Below are 19277 nucleotides of genomic sequence, written 5' to 3'. Positions count from 1 at the left end.
TCTGTCAAGGGCAGTTACCTCAGTTGCAGGCTCAATCATAGGCCCACTCCAGGCACATGCAAGTGGCAACCAATCAATGTGAGAGACACATCGATGTTTCTTTCTCTATGTCTCTCCCCATCCCTTCCACTCTTTCTAAAAACCAATGAAAAAAAATATATACCCTCTGGTGAGAATTAACAACAACAAAAAATATAAATGCACTTTCAATGAATGAATGATTGAACTGGAAAACTTGCCTTCAGCAAGTTCCAATATAATTTCTTTAAAAACGGTTTAATAAAACAGTTTATTAAAATCAATGATATTCATTAAGAGAAAGAGCACAGTGGTAATTCACATTGACACCACCTCCTCCTTGACAATCCAACAGCCAGAATGGAACACCATTTCTTTTTTTTAAGCTTTATTGTTGAAAGTTTTACATATGTACCTGCTTCTCCCTCCCCCCCCCCCCCCTTTGACTCCTTCTAGCCCGCCCCTGCCCCCAGCCCCAGGTCTTCACCACCTTATGGTCTGTGTCCATGGGTTATGCATATATGCATACAAGGTCTTTGGTTGATCTCTTCTCATCCCCCTCCCCACTCCCCCTTCCCTCTCTGATTCCTTTTTTTCTACTTGATTTTACTCACTATAGTGCTATAAAGTATTCAATAGGATTTCAGAGCTGGAAAAAAAACATTTGAGAGACCATTTAGTTTAGTCTAACAACTAGCCTGGAGCCAGGTCCCTCCCTGAACATTTTTCTGGACAGACAAAAGAGAAGCATTCTATTAAATTACACCGGCAATCTTTACTTGTCTGAGAAGCAGGTTTGGGACTGGACGTGAAGAAAGGATACTAGCTGCTTCCTCCTTCCTTCCCCCCCCCCCTTACATTTTTGAATAAATGAGAGCTAGAACTTTTCTTTTTTTTTTTAAATATATTTTTTATTGATTAAGATATTACATATGTGTCCTTGTCCCCATGTTACCCTCTACCCCCCCCACCCCCCCCCCCCCCCCCCCCGTTGTCCATGTCCATTGATTAGGCCTATATGCTTGCATGTAAGTCCTTTGGTTGATCTTTCCCCCTTACCCCCACCCTCCCCTACCTTCCCTCCAAGTCCGGACAGTCCAATCAATGCCTCTCCGTCTCTGGATCAGTCCTTGTTCATCAGCTTATGTTGTTCATTATATTCCACAAATGAGTGAGATCATGTGGTATTTATCCGCTCTCCAGTTCCATCCATGCTGTGGCAAATGGTAAGAGTTCCTTTTTCTTCTTCCTCTTCTTAAAGAATACCTTTCAGCATTTCATATAATGCTAGAACTTTTCAAGATAAACTTTTCTACGCGTTTCTCCCGAGGGGCGGGGCCGGGTTTTCTTTTCCCGGCCATGTCTATTGCCTCCCTCTCGCTGGGATTGGCTGAGCATCAGCTAGAAATACCTTGAGGGCGGAGACACTAGACCCCGGGCTGGGAGTGGATGCTAGTCTCTTGGGGAGTAACTGATTGATCCTCTGGGCCTCGGCGCCAGGAAGCCTCAGACCCTCGGCCGGGCCGCAGCAGGGGCGCAGGTCCCCGGAGCCGCCGCCCTGCGCGATGTGGAATCCCCTTCCCGAGACCGACTCGACCTTCGTGGCCCTGCGCCGCCCGCGCTGGCTGTGCGCTGGGGCGCTGCTGCTGGCCGCCGGGCTCTTCGTCTGCGGCTTCCTCCTCGGTAGGGGCGCGCCCGCCACGCACACCCCGAGCTTACCCGGCCGGGACTCGCGGGCGCACTGAGATGCGGGGTCCCGGGACAGCGGTTTGGATTGGGGGAAGGTGGGGATGAAGCCCCGCGAGCGAGGTGGGGTTTCTGGGGGCGGTGCAGGGCTGCGCTCTGGACAAGCTCTTGCGGGACAGTCACCCAGGGTAAAGGGGTAGGAGGGAGAGACCCTGAACCCGGACTTCCGAAGGGCCACCCGCTGGAGCCCTGGGAAACTGGTATGTTTTAGGGGGAGCGGGTGGTCCAGGGCGCTTTGCAAAAAATGACTCTTACCTGTTCGGGGTCTGTATCTACTCCTGTGCCGGGAGCTGCTGCTGGTATGCTTTAGGTAGACACCAGGGCACTGCTGCAGGGAAGCCCGTCTCATTCTTTCTCCCGGGGGAGTAACTAATAGAGAAACAGTTGGAAACTGGCTGGCATGATTGTCAGCTCTCTGAAGAGATCTCTAGGAAGAGTTCTTTTGCTTTGTTGTGTAGGGATTTACAGACCCGACCCAACTCCTTAAGAAAACCAGGGCAGCACAGACAAGCTCAGACTGTTTGTTTTAAATTCTAATTTTGCCTCTGCCACTTCTCAGCCTTGAACGAGTTACCCAGTCTCTTAGCCTCAGTTTCCCGACCTATAGGATGACAATAATATCTGCAATGTATTGGGAATAGGGAATAGAAAAGCATCTAAAGTTCCCAGCACACTATTGGGGTATTGGCACTTTTCTCTATTCCTTCTACTGCTTCTCATTGGACAGTAACATGCAAGATTAGCCTAAGGTGTTGCCAGGTAGTCTTGCCCGTGCTAATATATTTTTATTGATTTCAGAGAGGAAGGGAGAGGGAGAGGGAGAGAGAGAGAAACATCAAAGATGAGAGAGACTCAACGATTGGCTGCCTCCTGCATGCCCCTTACTGGGGATCCAGCCCACAATCCGGGCCTGTGTCCTGACCACTGGGAACGAACTGTGACCTCCTGGTTCATAGGTGGATGTTCAACCACTGAACCGCACCAGTGGGGCCCTTTCCTGGATTTAGACGACCAGTGCATAGACCAGCCAGCTAGGTTAACTCAACTTAGCTCTCTTGCCTCCTGTGTTACCTTAAGGATCATTAAAGACATTTCTGAGTCACATCCCACTCATACTGACACGTGGACATTAGTAACTGCCTAGGGTTGTTGTGGGGCTTAAGTGAGATAAGTGCTGAGTAAGGACACACTTCAAATTAAGTTTCAGTTTTCTCCGTTGTAAAAATGGCAAGGTTGGGATGGGGATCAAAACCTGCATCTCCTCAGGGCATTTTATTCTTACTTTAGCCCTCAGCCTCATCTTGGACTCATTGCTCAGTGGCTGACACATTACTTTCAGTCGGATTTTCTGCTCTCCCCTCCCCCACAAGCCTCTCTCCCCTTCATCCAGGTCATTCTCCAGATCTGAGTTCCAGCATCTAATCCTCAGTGTGTCCTTCCCAGACCCCTCAGCTAATCCTTTGTTTTATGTACAGGTGGAACTGGATTTCCACTTGCTGCTAACCATTTATTTCAGTATGCCTCTGTGTGTGTGTGTGTGTGTGTATGTGTGATATAAGTGGAAAGCTGAGTGCAGATTTTGGTAACTACTTTATGCCCAGATCATATTATTTCTCTGAATAAATCCTGTATTCCTTTCTCTGAGTTTAAAAGCCAACTACAAGGGCTTCCTTCTCTATGTCTTCTGGCTACCCATTGCCTCTGGCCTGTGTGCACTGGGTGTCTTGCGGAGATGTTGGGGAAATTATCATTTCACTGTGGCTTTCTGAAGTTGAACATCTCAAGCCTACTTCAACTGAAAACATAAAATATTAGCTTATTTTCCTTTAGTTTTTGAGCCAAAACAAATTACAAGTCATGAGTTTCCTTTAACTCTTTGAAATAACTTATGCACTTGAATCATATTCATAATTACTTCATTATAAACTTTGACTAAGTGCTTATTCTGGATCAGCAGAGAGCAGTCCCTGGGGATAGAAACTTTAAGGAAAAAGAAGATGGATCTCCTTGTAACCTTAATTTTCAAGAGATCTTGTTTATGCCCATTAGTTGAAACATTTAATTTTAGTATGGATTTTCTCATAAAACATTTCTTAGAATAATAGCAATCTAATCATTGAAATCAGATAAAAATATGTAGAAACTGATTTATAATTTAAAAGTCTGTGTGCATGATTTTTTTTTTCCTGTAGAAGTAGGCAAAAGAAATTAAATTTCAGAAAATTTCAATGAATGCTGGAGGTCATTGGCAATTTATAGTTTACATATGGTAGATACAATAATAAGGAAAAATAGGGCCTGTCTATGAGCTCACTTCTCATTTCTATATTTGTATGTATTCTACAGGATGGTTTATAAAATCCTCCAATGAAGCTACTGACGTTGTTCCACAACATAATATGAAGAAGGCATTTTTGGATGAACTGAAAGCTGAGAACATCAAAGCATTCTTATAGTAAGCATATACTTGAAAGTTTGTATGGACAGTTTGTTGGAAAATTTAATCTGTTTCAAAGTTTTGATCCAAAATTGCATATATAGGAACTGACTTTTTAAAAGCTTTATTTGTTGAAGATCTTGTATCACATTTTATCTGGACAGGATTTTGTGTTGCAGCTAAACTAGACCAGTATGGATGTTTTAAAGCAGGAGTCAGCCAACTCTCTGGGAAGGGCCTGCTTTTATAGGCCAGCTGATCTCTGTCACAAACCCAGCTCTGCTATTGTAGCACAAAAGAAGCCATAGAAACTGCATAAACGAACAAGTGTGCCAGTTCTGATAAAACTTTAGTTATGGACACTAAAATTGGAATTTTATATAATTATGTCACAAAATATTATTCCTCTTGATTTTTCACCTATGAAATGTGATAACCAGTCTTAGCTGTGGGCTATACAAAACCAGGAAATGTGCTGGATTTGGTCTGTGGAATTTATTTTCTTCTGTTTTAGAGGAAGATAGTGAGTGTATTTTGGTCAAAATAATAAATGTGGACTTAAATTCAAACTTGACTTTACATTTCATCTTTGCCCATTGATAGCAAAGTAACTTTGAGTGAATACTTAACCTTCCTCAGCTCTCCTTTCTGCATCTATAACATGAGGACAATGATACAGCTGTGATGAGGATGAACTTATAGAGCATATATGTGACATAGTTTACAATCTAGCTTTCTATTTCCTGAAATAGCTATCTAGTATAGAGCCAGAGAGGTAATTGAGTAAATTAAAAATTTATTTGTAAAGCAACTAAAAATAAAACCCTTGTATAAAATGAATATATATGTGTATATACAGTTGACTACAATTTTAGCTTTTCAAAGCATGAAGTTCATTTATTTTTAAGTATGTCTTTATTTTAGAGAGAGAGGAAAGGAGAGGGAGAGAGAGCTAGAAATATCAATGAGAGAGAAACAGTAACATCAATAGGCTGCCTTCTGCATGCCCTCCTCTGGGTATTGACCCCGCAACCCAGGCATGTGCCCTGACCGGGAATTGAAGCAGTGACCACTTGGTTCATGGGCTGACACTTAACCACTGAACAACACCGGCTGAGTGAAGTCCATTTTTTTTAAACAAATTTGCTTAGTGCATGTGTTAAAAAATACTTAAGTCCCTTATAGTGATTAAAAGATTCTTTAGTGAATACAAGTTATAATTTTATATAAGAAGAGTTTTATATAAATACACACATACATGTGTATAGGTGTGTACACACATAATCCTATGGACACATATGCCTATTTTAATTTTGATAGAATTAAAACTATGAGTAAATACTTGCTGAGGCACCTCCCAGGTCTTTTGCAGGGCCTTTTCAACGGAGAGACCCTGAAGCTTAAACTTTGGAAATCCCTCCTCTGCCTCTTGCTATTTCACTGTAATTAATTATAATAGCTATCATTAAAATGGAGGTCTGGCAAGGGTGAATATTTGTTCTTAGAGCTGCTGTCCCTGCTTCCTTCTCTCTTTCCTTTCCTGTGGTATGGATTGACCAGCAAAGAAGAAAAATGAATGCCTTTTGTTTATTTCTTTTTTGGACCCTCGAGCAAGGTTGAAACAGTCAGCATCTTGATTATTCTCTACGGCCCTGCCCAGGCTGCTCTCACTGTTCAGAATTCAAGGATGTTTATCATTAACACACAAAAGAAGGAGATTAAGAGATCCCTCATTCATCCCTCCAAGGACTGCAGAAGCTCCAGAAGCCTTCTGAACTCTCCAGATTTCCAATCTGCCCATACAAATTGTTAGCAATTTTAAACAATTTAGAATTATTACTATTTTTTGAAAAAAAATTGATATTCTTATAGGATCAACAAATTACTTGTGACATACTTCTCAATTGATTAAAACAACAAATAATGTCAAAACTGCTGTTTAATGTCAATTATCTAATTGAGCCCCAAATATTTGAGAACTATTGAGGTGGCTACAGCCTCCCATGTACAGATGAGAAATTTCTGACACGGCCAGGATTACATAAATTAGTGGCAAGACCTGAGATACACCACTTGTCTGATTTCATGCTGATTCTTTTTTAGGATCAGCTTTGCTCTAAATGAGTGGGTTCAACCTTGATCATAGCACATGGTTGGTGAGGATGAAACTAATAAAAGAAGTTTCAGTCATATAGCAAAGTGTAATAAAGTCTCTCTCCTTTTTTATTGATGTGAGCATGTTCAAGACTCCTCATATCAACTCTTCTTGCTTGTAGGGACAGAGTTGTAGCTGTGACTTTAGGAAATATGCCTAATCTGCATCCACTTCAGTTATGTCACAGTTTGTGATCTGTGTAAAATAGAAGAAAATAGCAACATGTTAGCTGTTTTGCTATTTTCTTTGCAGTAGGTATACACTGATGAAGGAATAGATAGACTTTTCAGCTGCCTCTTAAATTTCTGTTCTTTTTCCAGAGTAAGTAAAAGGAAGGAAATAATAAAGATTAGAGTGGAAATAAATGACTAAGAGGCTAAAAAACCTCTGCGACAATATAAAAGATCAATGAAACCAAGAACTGGTTCTTTGAAAAGATAAACAAGATTGATGAATCTTTAACCAGACTCATCAAGAAAAAAAGAGAGCGAACCTAAATAAATAAAATTGAAAATGAAAGGGGAGAAGTAACACCTGACACCACAGAAATACGAAGGATTGCAAGAACATATTATGAATACCCACCTGCCAACAAATTTGACAGCCTGGACAAATGGATAAATTCCTAGAAACATACAACCTTTCAAAGCTGAATCAGGAAGGATCAGAAAACCTGAATAGACCAATTACAACTAATAAAATCAAAGTAGTAATTAAAAAACTCTTACCAATTTAGAACAAATATTCCAAAAATGTTGGGAAGCATGAGAATTGGCTGGAAAGTTTGTAAGGAGGACATTCTGAGAAAAGGGAAGTGTGTGGAAGACCGCCTGCCCTGTTTATGGGAATTCTGACTTAGGGGAGTCTTAGGGGAGTGTTGAAGGCAGCGCCCCAAATTATTCCCTGACCTTTCCAAACAAGCCTGTGTACATGCAGACCCCCAGGTGTTTACTGGAATCCTTATGCTTAATCCCTGGGTGCCCTTTCCTAGAGGACAATGTAAACACATGTGTCTTCCCAAGATGACAAGCAGTCCGCGGGTTACATAGAAGATCCATTCCTATGGTGAGCGAACTAACGCGATTTTCGCCGTAAGTCGGCACCCACCTACATAAGCACTTATGTCACTCACATGAAGCACATACACAGCAGTAATGAAGTGAAACAGTAAAAAAAAAATTAAAAGAAAGGTAATTCCTGACCTTTACTTGTGGTAAATAAATAATAATAAAAAAAACATAAAGCACATATGTACCTATGTCAAAATGACGGAACTTTTTTTTTAATATATAAATATTGTAAATGGAAGATGGTGATGTAACCATGAAACGACGTAAGTCGAGTCCAATGTAACCCGAGGACTGCCTGTACTCACCCTACTGATTGTATCTAAAGAAAAAAATTCTAATAAAGGCCTAAGGAGGCAGGCAATCAAGGCTGCCTGGCTTCTTCCGCCAGGCCGTCCCTTAGCCTTCCCCATACAGGGAAACCATGTCGGAGTAATCTGTTCATCCGTTGTTCGGGGGCTGTTGGTCATCCCCAGCACAAAAATGTATATGGAACCACAAAAGGCCCTGATTAGCCTCAGCAAGCTTGTGAAAGAAAACCAAGGCTGGAGGTATCACATTACCTGATATCAAACTATACTAGAAGGCTATAGTAATCAAAACAGAATAATATTGATACAACAGGCATTTAGATCCATGGAACAGAATAGAGAGCACAGAGATAAACCCCCACGTTTGTTGTTATTTAGTATTTGACAGAGAGGCAAGAATATCGAATGGGGTAAAGACAGTCTCTAATAAATGGTGCTGGGGAAATTTGACATGTACATGCAAAAAATGATACTAGCTTATCAACTTATACCATACACAAGAATAAACTCAAAATGGATTGTAGACTTAAATGTAAGTCAGGAAACAAAAATCCCATATGTAAAAAGGCAATAAAATTTCTCAGGGCAATATTTTTGCAGATATATCTCCTGGAGCAAGGGAAACAAAGAAAAAAAATAAACAAATGGAACTACATCAAACCAAAAAGCTTTTGTACAGCAAAACCATTAACAACATGAAAAGGGAACCCACTGAATGGGAGAACATAATTGCCAATGATATATCTGATAAGAGGTTAATTTCAAAAACATAAATAAATCAAACAACTCAACACCAAGAAGACAAACAACCCAATTTAAAAAATGGGAACAGGACCTAAATAGACACTTCTCCAAAGAGGACATGCAGATGGCTAAGAGACATGAAAAAATGCTAAAAGTCACTAATCATCAGAGAAATGCAAATTAAAACCATAGTGATATATCACCTCAGGCCTGTCAGAATGGCTATCTTCAATAAATCAATGAACAAGTGTTGGTGAGGATGTGGATTAAAGGAAACCCTAGTGCACTGTTGGTGGGAATGCAGATTGCTGTAGACATTGTGGAAAACAGTTTGGAGTTTCCTCAAAAAATTAAAAATGGAACTGCATTATGTCCCAGTGATCCTACTTCTGGGAATATATCTGAAGAAACCCAAAACACTAATTTGAAAGACTATTTGCACCCCTATGTTCATTGCAGCATTGTTTACAATAGATAAGATCCAGAAACAGCCCAAGTGTCCATTAATAGATGAGTAGATGAAAAAAGCAGGAGTACATTTACACAATAGAATACTATTTGGCTGCAAAAAAAAAAAAAAAAAAATTACCTTTTGGGACAGCATGGATAGACCTAGAAATGATTATGCTAAATGAAGTAAGTCCATCAGAGAAAGACAAATATCATATGATTTCATTTACCTGTGGAATCTAATGAACAAAATAAAGTGACAAACAAAATAGAAATAGGGGCATGGATACATGGAGCAGACTGACAGATAACAAAGGGAAGGGGTTTGGGGGTCTGTATGAAAGAAGGTGAAGGGACTAAGCAAAAACTAAAACATGTACACATAACACATGGATACAATGGTCTGGTGATAGAGGAGAAGGGGGTTGGGGGGTAGATGGAGGTGGGCAAAGGAGGGGTGGGGGAGAAAAGAGCCCGTACTTCCAATAATTGGCACACAATGCAATGTGCAGATGATGTTTAGTTGAGTTCTACACTTGAAAACTATATGGTTTTATGAATTAATGTCACACCAATAAATACAATTTAAAAAATTGTGTTCTCGCCTGGCTGGTATGTCTCAGTGGTTGAGCGTCCACTCATAAACCAAGAGGTCACCAGTCAATTCCTGGTCAGGGCACATGCTTGGGTTTTTGGCTTGATCACCAGTAGGGGGCATGCAAGAGGAAGCCGATAGATGCTGATGTTTCTCATTGATGGTTCTATTTCTCCCTCTCCCCTCCTCTCTCTATAAAAATCAATAAAAAAAAAAAAGTGTTCTTTTGTTACTATATTTTGAAAATATACAATATAAATCCTACGTAGGTTGTTAAGGCCTTAAAATTTACTGAATGGGGATTTTAATACTATTTTTGTAAATACAATTTGAAATATTTTAACAAAAGTATAACAAGTAATCACAGGAATTTTTTAAATTGAGAGTTATTTTTCTTGGCAGTTGATTTTTCAAATTAAAAGTTCAGCTACACTGTAGAATTAAACATTTGAAGTTGGGATCATCATAGCTATATTGCCTATTAATTTTTTTAAATTGAGTAAGAATGGCAGATTGATTTTAGTAAAACCTCCATATTTAAAACCAGAAATTTATGAAGTTCAAGAAGTTAATGAGCTAGAAATAAAATAAATGTCTTTACATGATATATGTTGCTTTGACATGTGGAATTTTCCTTTTTCTTCTTTTTTTTCCATTAAGGAGTTTAAGTTGAAAATACCAATGAGCTGAATCTTCAAGGAAATAACAAATTTCCAGGCAGAAAATATTTAAAACACACAAAAACACCAGCATCTGCACATATATTTAATGAGAAATTAGTCTACTCATGAAAATTAAATCTGTTAGTCCTGGTTAAAATAATTCTCACTATTGCTTTTTAAGGGTATTACTATGCATGATGGATAGAGTTCAAGAAGTTCACTTTAAGCTTGTAAATACGTTCACATTATTCCTTACTAATAAAAAGGTTTCTCACTTGAATATAACTTTCAATATTGAAAATATTTGTAATTACCAGTAATTCTTGGCATGTCACAGCTTGGTATTTTGGATGAAAATATTTTTCTCTCTCAAATATTTTGCACAGTGACATAAAAACAGGCAATTCTATGAAAGTTCCAAGAGTCATGGCTCTTAAGGAAAGAATATGGCACTTCCCTCATCTGCTATTCAGGGATATGTCCACTGGGTCACACGTAACAATTCTCTGCAGAGATCAGTTTCTCCACTTTTTCCCTTCAATGAGTACAAATTAGAGCATGAAAACTTCAAAATACACTTTGAAAATCTATTTGCTGCAATAATTCTACCATTTTCCTTTTTCAATGTATCACATTTCAAAGTATTTTTATGTAAATCTGCCTTAATTAGTTGTTGATTTGAGATAAAGTCTGACTAAACATTAATTTCTAACTACTTTCAATTTTTGTTCGCCAGTAATTTTACGCGGATTCCACATTTAGCAGGAACAGAACAAAACTTTCAGCTTGCAAAGCAAATTCAATCTCAGTGGAAAGAATTTGGCCTGGATTCTGCTGACTTAGCCCATTATGATGTCCTGTTGTCCTATCCAAATAAGACTCATCCCAACTACATATCAATAATTGATGAAGATGGACATGAGGTAAAAAAAAAAAAAAAAAAAAAAAAAAAAAGGTTAAGAAAGAAAATCCCCCATCTATTTTTTTCAAATACTTCCTATGAAAGAATGCACTATACATCTCTAGTTATTGATAGAAATCAATATTATTGAAACTGGCAAATGATGCCTTGAATATTTCATTACCAGTATCAACTTTTTTATGCTGTTTGAATTTAATGCTGATGTTGGAAAGATTCTGAGAAATTGATATTTGGTAACAGTTGCTATTTTCTATTTTTTAGTATTGTACACTAACTTAAACTATGAGATAAAATTAAGCTCCCAAGCAACTAAAATTGATACATTTCTGAGAGGTTCAGACCATAAAAGATACTGCCCAGGTTGGGGGTTGCTAGGAAAATCAGAGACCCAGGGTGCAATTTGAGCCAGGAAGTTTTTATTGGTTCTTAATGATTATGTCTCATATGGTCATATGGTCATGTGTTCAGCTCCATACCCAGAACTCAGATGTATTTGGAGGGAAAGTCTATAGCATATCTAGTATAAAGAATTTACAATCTTGTTTGCAAGTTAGGGCACATACTTAAAGAGAAGACAGCCCTGGCCAGTTTGGCTCAGTGGATAGAGCATTGGCCCATGGATGGAAGGGTCCTGGGTTTGATTTCAGTAAAGGGCATGTACATTGGTTGCAGGCTCTATCCCTGGCATCGATGTGTCTCTCTCACATCAATATAATTCTCTCTGTTTCTTCCCTGCTCTTCCATTCTCTCTGAAAATCAATGGAAAAAATAGCCTCCATTGAGAATAAACAACAAAAAAAGGGAGGGAGGGATGGAGGCAATCCACATAATTGAGCTATTTCTTATCATGAAATATATTCAGTATGAAAGCTCAGAACTCATATATTCATTGCTAGTTAGCACACCTTAGTTTTAGAACTACCATACCTAACTAAAATAGTCCTCTTCAATCCAGATAGCTTCCTTTAGTTCTTTTCTTAGCTGGGGCTTCTAAATTATATATAGCTTCAAGTTTGTTTAGCTTGATTAGTGATCAAGCTTGATCGATATTGATGTTAAAAATATACATACGCTTAAATCTCTATCCTGGTCTAACAATTTTGGGGATTGTTTATGTACAATCAGGAAAATAGCTAACTTCCAGTCCTGTTTTTCCTTCGTTAACTCCCAATTTTGACTGTAGCTTTGCTTTTGTTATTCCATTTCATTATTTTTGCCATTACAAACATTTATGCAAGTCCTAAAGCCTGTTACATAATATAAGCATATCACATAGAAGTTTCCTTTTGGAGGTTTTCCTGAATGGTGTTAGTTGCCTAAAGCTTCTTAATTTTTTAAAGTTATATCACTAGTTTATTTTCACTTATGTTGTTTAAAAATTTATCTTTATTGTTGAAAACATTAAAGATGTCTCTCTCTTTTTCCTTTCTCATTGACCCCCTCCACCCAGCACCCGCCCCCGCCCCCCCCCCCCCCCCCCCGCCTTCCCAGACCTTCACCACACTATGGCTATGCAAATCCTCCTATATAATAAAAGCCTAAGATGCTAAATGTCCGGTCGGCTGGTCATCCATTCAACCAATCAAAGCGTAATATGCTAATGATATGCTAAAGCTGCTCAACTGCTTGCTATGACATGCACTAACCACCAGGGGGAAGACGCTCTGACCAGTAGGTTAGCTTGCTGCTGGGGTCTAGCCGATCAGGGCTGAGTGAGATGGGCTGGACATACCCGGGAGCCCTCCCATGGTCCTTCCCCAACTGGCCAACCTCCACATCCCTCCCTGGCCCCTATCGTGCACCAGTGGGGTCCCTCGGCCTGGCCTGTGCCCTCTTGCAATCCGTGACCCCTCAGGGGATGTCAGAGAGCTAATTTCAGCCCAATCCCACAGGCCAGACTGAATTTGTGCACTGGGCCTCTTGTATATAATAAAAGGCTAATATGCAAATTGACCGAACAGCATAACAACCAGTTGCTATGACAAGCACTGACCACCAGGGGGAAGATACTCAATGCAGAAGCTGCCCCCTGGTGGTCAGTGCGCTCCCACAGGGGGAGCTCTGCTCAGCCAGAAGCTGGGCTCACAGCTGGTGAGCACAGTGGAGGTGGCGGGAGCCTCTCCTGCCTCCACAGCAGCACTAAGGATGTCTGACTGATGGCTTAGGCCTGCCCCCCTACAGCCTAAGCTGTCATTCGAACATCCCCCAAGGGCTCCCAGATTGTGAGAGGGTGCAGGCCGGGCTGAGGGGACCCCTCCGCCACCCCCACAAGTGCAGGAATTTCGTGCACTGGGCTTCTAGTATGCATATAAATTCCCTAGTTAATCTCTCCTCCTGTCCATCCCCCATCTCCCTCTGGGATTTCTCTATTTTCATTTATGTTTTTATCCAAGTTACACCTGCACATAAAGAATTACATAATCACATAGTTCTCCAAAGTGCCTTGCTTCCTTCCTAGTTCCCCCTTCCCTGAGGCAATCACTATTCAAACCTGAGTTGATTCTTTTGATATTTACCACTGTTTCCTTAAATAGTATGCTTATATTGCTTGTGTTTCAGATTCAGGCATAATCTTTTGACATCCTGATAGTTCAGCTCCATTTTCCTCCCTCTGTCCTAACTACAAACGCTCTTACTGTCTTCCCAGTAAGGGGAGAGGGAGAGAGAAAGAGAAACATCTGTGCCCAGAGGGAAACATTGATTATCTGCCTCCTGCACGGCCTCAACCAGGGATGGAGCCTGCAACCCAGGCATGTGCCCTGACCAGGAATTGAGCAGGTGATCTCTTGGTGTATGGGTCAACGTTCAACCATTGAGCAACACTGGCCAGGGCAAACTGTAACTTTTATTCTCCTCTGCAACACAGACAAGTTGCACCTCCCACAGGCAACAGATATTAGTGTTTTGTAGATTCCAGAAATATTTTAAGTATATATAGACACATTCTTTTACCTTTGTTTATGTAGATATAATATATAATATAAATTGAACTACATATTGACTGCTTTATCATAACAAGTAAATAGAAATTTGTAAGCCAAAATTTTTTTAGTTATGCTCAGAATAGTTAAAATTATATTAGTGAATTTAGGAAAGTGAACAATGTTCACTGGTATATAAGACTATATATATGACCTTTGAAAAAGTCACCCAAAAAAGTTATTTCCTTGACCTTAAAAAACTTTTTGTAGTTGTTAGGATAACTCATAAATGCTTTGAAATCCGCTTGCTCAGTAGTGCTATAAAACTGAAGATTAGTATAAAGGCAAATCAAGTGAGACAAGCTTGAATACTCCCTTGGCTGAAAGACTTGCTGATGTAGTGACTTCGTTTCTAGATGGATTTTTATTGCACTTTAGTATATTTTCTTTTATAATCCTTCCCAGTGATTCAGATGAGTTTGCTCCCTTTGTGGATACCAGAAAAATTATGAGAAATATGGAAGATGTGAGGATTTTTGGAGGGTAGTACTTTGGTTTTATGTTGGGTTCTGTCAGCCTCAGGAGAAGTAGCTTACTAGTGCTCTGGTTAGTACAATATGTTAGCCCAGATTCACTCCCCAACTCCCATCACCCTTTGTACTGCTGCACTGGCAAAACGTTCAAAAGAAGTGGTGATAGCAGATATCTTTGACTGGAGGGAATGTTTTAATCATTAATTTTGATATTTGCTTTAACTATTTTAAGTAGGAATTAGATTTTTTCAAATTTCCAAACTACGAAAAGACATAAAACTGATATAATTAACCTATCAAAAAAAAGAAAGAAAGAAAGAAAGGAAAAGAAGCATTAGGGGAAGAAAAGGGAGAGTAAAAATCATATAATAAAAAGATGTCGCCAAAACTGGTTTGGCTCAGTGGATAGAGCGTCGGCCTGCAGACTGAAAGGTCCCAGGTTCGATTCCGGTCGAGGGCATGTACTTGGGTTGCGGGCACATCCCCAGTGGGAGATGTGCAGGAGGCAGCTGATCGATGTTTCTCTCTCATCGATGTTTCTAACTCTCTATCTCTCGCCCTTCCTCTCTGTAAAAAATCAATAAAATATATTAAAAATAAAAGATGTAAGTGACCTTACATACTGTGTATCAGTAACTACAAAATCATATAATTAGGAATTCTCTGGGGCAATTTATTTCCCCTCTACTGAAAGCCATCACTTTTTGTAGGTTCACTTGTAGTTTATTCTCTTTTTTTTATTGTTTAAAGTCTTACAAATAGTAGTACATATGTCTCCTTTTTTTCCCCATTGACCTTCCCCCGGCCTCCCGTACCCCCCCCACACATGCCCTCACCCCCCCCACCCCCACCAGTGTCTGTGTCCATTGGTTATGCTTATATGCATGCATACAAGTCCTTCGGTTGATCTCTTACCCCCACTCCCCAACACTTCCCAGCCTTCCTGCTGTAACTTGACTGTTACTTCTAGTTTATTCTTAACTCTAAAGGATGTTGCTTTTTTTAAAAAAATATTTTTTTATTGATTTCAGAGAGGAAGGGAGAGGGAGAGAGAGATAGAAATATGAATGATGAGAATCATCTATCAGATCGGCTGCCCCATACTGGGGATGGAGCCTGAAACCCCTACATGTGCCCTTGACAGGAATTGAACTGGGGACCCTTCAGTCTGCAGGCTGATGATCTACCCACTGAGCTAAACCAGCTGGGGCAAGGATGTTTCTTTTTGAAGACCCAGCTTTATACAGAGGTCTCCTGTTACACTCCATTATTTGGATGGGCTCCGGACTTGTTTTTTAATGCCTTTGCCCTCCCATAGAGTCCCAGGCTTTGATAGATCCAGCTAAGGGAAAAAATGATTTTATTGCTCATCTCAGAATTCCTGCTTTCATGTTTTTCTTTAGCTTCTGATTCTTTCCTAAACTTTTTTTCCACCCCCCAATTCAGTGATACACTTAAAAATATAATACTTTATGTTTGGTTCAGTGTTTTAAATTCTTTTCAGAGTGAATGTTGTTTATATATCTAGATACTATCAGATATAGATCTCCCTCCCAATGTAATTTTTGTTATCGAAGTGAACTTAATATTTAATGTGCTCCTAAGTTATTGTCTTTGCATTGTTCTAAGTGACTATGATTACCATACAATGTTACTTTTTATTTTTAGAATAAAATGTTTCTCCTAAAACAAAAGCTGGTATATATATAGATTTTCTCAGGGTCTATAATTTATTCATCTCATAAAAGCCTTCCATAGCTTCCAGCATAGTGCTAGGTGTTTGATATGTATTCTCAATACTGAAGGATTGATTAACCCTCTACTGACAAAAAAGATCATACACGGTTATCCTTATTTAATTGTAGAATCCAAATTTTACCTTATTTACTTCTGATTATTCTATTTCTCTAGATTTTCAACACATCATTATTTGAACCACCTCCTCCAGGATATGGAAATATTTCAGATGTTGTGCCACCTTACAATGCTTTCTCTCCACAAGGAATGCCAGAGGTAAAAATCCAATCCAATAAAATAATAATAATAAAAAGAACCCAGCACCCCCTCATACATCCAGGCAATAATTAAGGGGGCATTACAAGGTTTTCTGATATAATCCAAATTCATCCTTTCCCACATTTAGGAAACTAGAATTTCTTACTAAAAAAAGGAATATTGATTATTGTGTTCATAGTGCTTTTTAAGATAAAATTTACTACAATGATATGCATAAATCAAAATGTACATTTATTGACTTTTGACAAATGCCTATACCTGTGCAATTCAAACCCCATCCACATATAGGCTATTACTTCCAAAAGTGCCTTTATGCCCTTCTCAATCAACTCCACACACCCCGAGGCAACCATCGTTCTGATATTTTTGCCACTGTTGGTTAGTTTTGCCTATTCTAGAAATTCATATAAATGGAAATGTATAGCATGCAATCATTTGTTTCTAGTTCTTTTTATGAAGCATAATCTGTGAGATTCACATTTTAGCATTTATCAGAAGTTTGTTCCTTTTTATTGCCAAGTAATTCCTATTGTATGAAAATACAATATTTTACTGTTGTATAGCACTGAAATTTTCAAATAATTCAAATAATCATATTGTAGTCATTTTCTAATGAAGAACTTGAATGTCCATTCTAGAGAATCTTGTGATTTTCCCAGTAAAGCACTGTGTATACAGTCATCTGAAACTGTACAGCTAACCCCCAGGTATTTGCACAGTATTTTGTTTTTTATGAGAAAACTATATTTGAAACAGTTGAATATAATCTATTAGCCTCTTTTTACAAGTTTTCTCTCCTGTTATAGTATTTAATATGAAGTAAATTCAAGTTGGACATATTGAGTTTAAGGTGCCTAGGTTATATTCACAAGAAGTTGCTAATTGACAGTTGGGTATATTGAAGCCTCACTCAATAGAGAGGTAAGAGCTTGGGCTATTATTAGAAGCATCCTGGGTTAAAAAAATCACGTTTAGAATTAAATTGATATTTACAAAACTATCTTCACCAATCAGGATTTATAGGGACAAGTTAATATCAGATAATGCCATATTTTAATAAGAAAATTAAAATTCATATTATTTTTATTATTTTCAAATGTATTTGATTAATTAACTTATTTATAATTTTAAATTGTCACAAACTTTGAAGGATTTCTTGTTGTTGTTTGAAACTTACTTTGAATGAGTAATTGATATTTTATCTAATGATATAATATTGGAAAAAATTTCCCTAAAATTAGCACATAAACAGAATGTTTGCAATTATTTAATAATTTTATAATTGACATGAGATAAAAATAAGGAATATAACAGTCAGCAATATTGTTTCTTAAGTTTTTGTTATTCATCTCATATTGGTTTAAATATTGCAAATAACTTCTAGTTTTTTCACCTATTTGTTACTTACATTGCCCTTTATTTAAAATAAATCTTTAGTTTTGATATTGTATAATTGTTATTTTTATACAATTTGGATCTCCTTTATTAATCACCTCCATTATTTATAGTGATATGTTTGTATAAGTGGAATATAAAAAAGCACGAATACATCTTTATTATAAAAATAGCATACTATTACCAGATTGGAGTTAAATGTGTGTGTGTATGTGTGTGTACACAAATAATATATAATAGCAAAAAATATAACAAATTTAATTTAAAATAGACATAAAAATAAATAAAATGGCCATAAAATATAAAATACACTTTAAAAATCTTAAAGTTAAATGAGTATGAACTAGCTGAAGAACACTGAAATTTATTGAGCAGTGAAAATATTATGTATAAAAAAATATTGTATTTCTGGATGGGAAGGCAGAGTTATAAGGAGGAAAGTATACCCACATTAGTTTGGGGTTTTACTGTATAATCAGTAAAACTCCCTAAATAATGTTGAACTTTGACAGAATTATTCTATTCATAGGAGAGCCATAGAGATTATTAATTCACATTTTTCAAGTATACGTAAGCTATTCCAGATTAATGGGAGGACCAAAGGAGCATGTGATTCTTCATGGGACTGCTGTTTGTGTTCAAATATTAGATGAGTTTGCTGGCTGGTATGCCTCACTGGGTCCCCTGTAACCGCCTAAAGGAGTGTTAATTCTTTTAAAATTATGTCTGTTTGTCTGTAGGCTTAAGGTATTTCCCTGTCAGTAATTTTGGATCTTCATCTGAATCCTCTGGAGTATGAAATTCTGGGTTTTGCTTTAGCCTATTTGAAATTAGCAATTTGACAATGTCCATAAAACGTAATCTAATCTAGGGGTTCTCAAACTTTAGCATAAATCAAAGTAATCCAGAGGGTTTGTAAAACTCAGATTCTGGTCCCTCCCCCCTGAGTTTCAGTAGGTCATAGGTGAAGGTTGGGAGTTTGTTCCCACAGTCTCAGGTGATGTTGATTCTGAGGGTTCAAGAACCATGCTTTAAAAACCACTGGTCTTGCCTCCGAGTTTTGTGTTCTATTAACAGGAGCAGAAAGATGGAAGCTTGAAAGAAATGGAAAATTCTAGGCTAACAGTGCAAGATTGTATTTATTCCCAGTCATAGAACAATGGTGCAGTGTAAATTTTACAAGGTCATTGTCTGAAAACAAAGCTTTTTTCTAATTCACAGTGGCAACTTGCATATCTAGAACACTGTTTTCATTTTCAAAGTCTACTGTCATTTTAAAACTACTGTCTTCTTTAGTCCCTTCTC

At 38.3% G+C, this 19277-nt stretch overlaps 1 protein-coding gene across 1 annotated transcript in view; it reads left to right on the top strand.

The window, feature by feature from the left end:
• Window positions 1-1444: 1444 nt before the first annotated feature.
• The window catches only part of FOLH1B (folate hydrolase 1B), a 46233-nt gene continuing 28400 nt past the window's right edge, over window positions 1445-19277 (top strand). Inside the window, 4 exon segments of the mRNA XM_036324719.1 lie at window positions 1445-1701; window positions 4111-4219; window positions 10922-11108; window positions 16473-16574. Coding sequence (XP_036180612.1) covers window positions 1584-1701; window positions 4111-4219; window positions 10922-11108; window positions 16473-16574 — 516 coding nt within the window. The 5' untranslated portion in view covers window positions 1445-1583.

The sequence above is a fragment of the Myotis myotis genome, unplaced genomic scaffold, assembly GCF_014108235.1.
Source record: "Myotis myotis isolate mMyoMyo1 unplaced genomic scaffold, mMyoMyo1.p scaffold_m19_p_10, whole genome shotgun sequence".
In the NCBI taxonomy this organism is placed as follows: Eukaryota; Metazoa; Chordata; class Mammalia; order Chiroptera; family Vespertilionidae; genus Myotis; species Myotis myotis.
The sequence above is the reverse complement of the archived record's forward strand: the minus strand, read 5'-3'. Positions and strand labels throughout refer to the sequence as shown.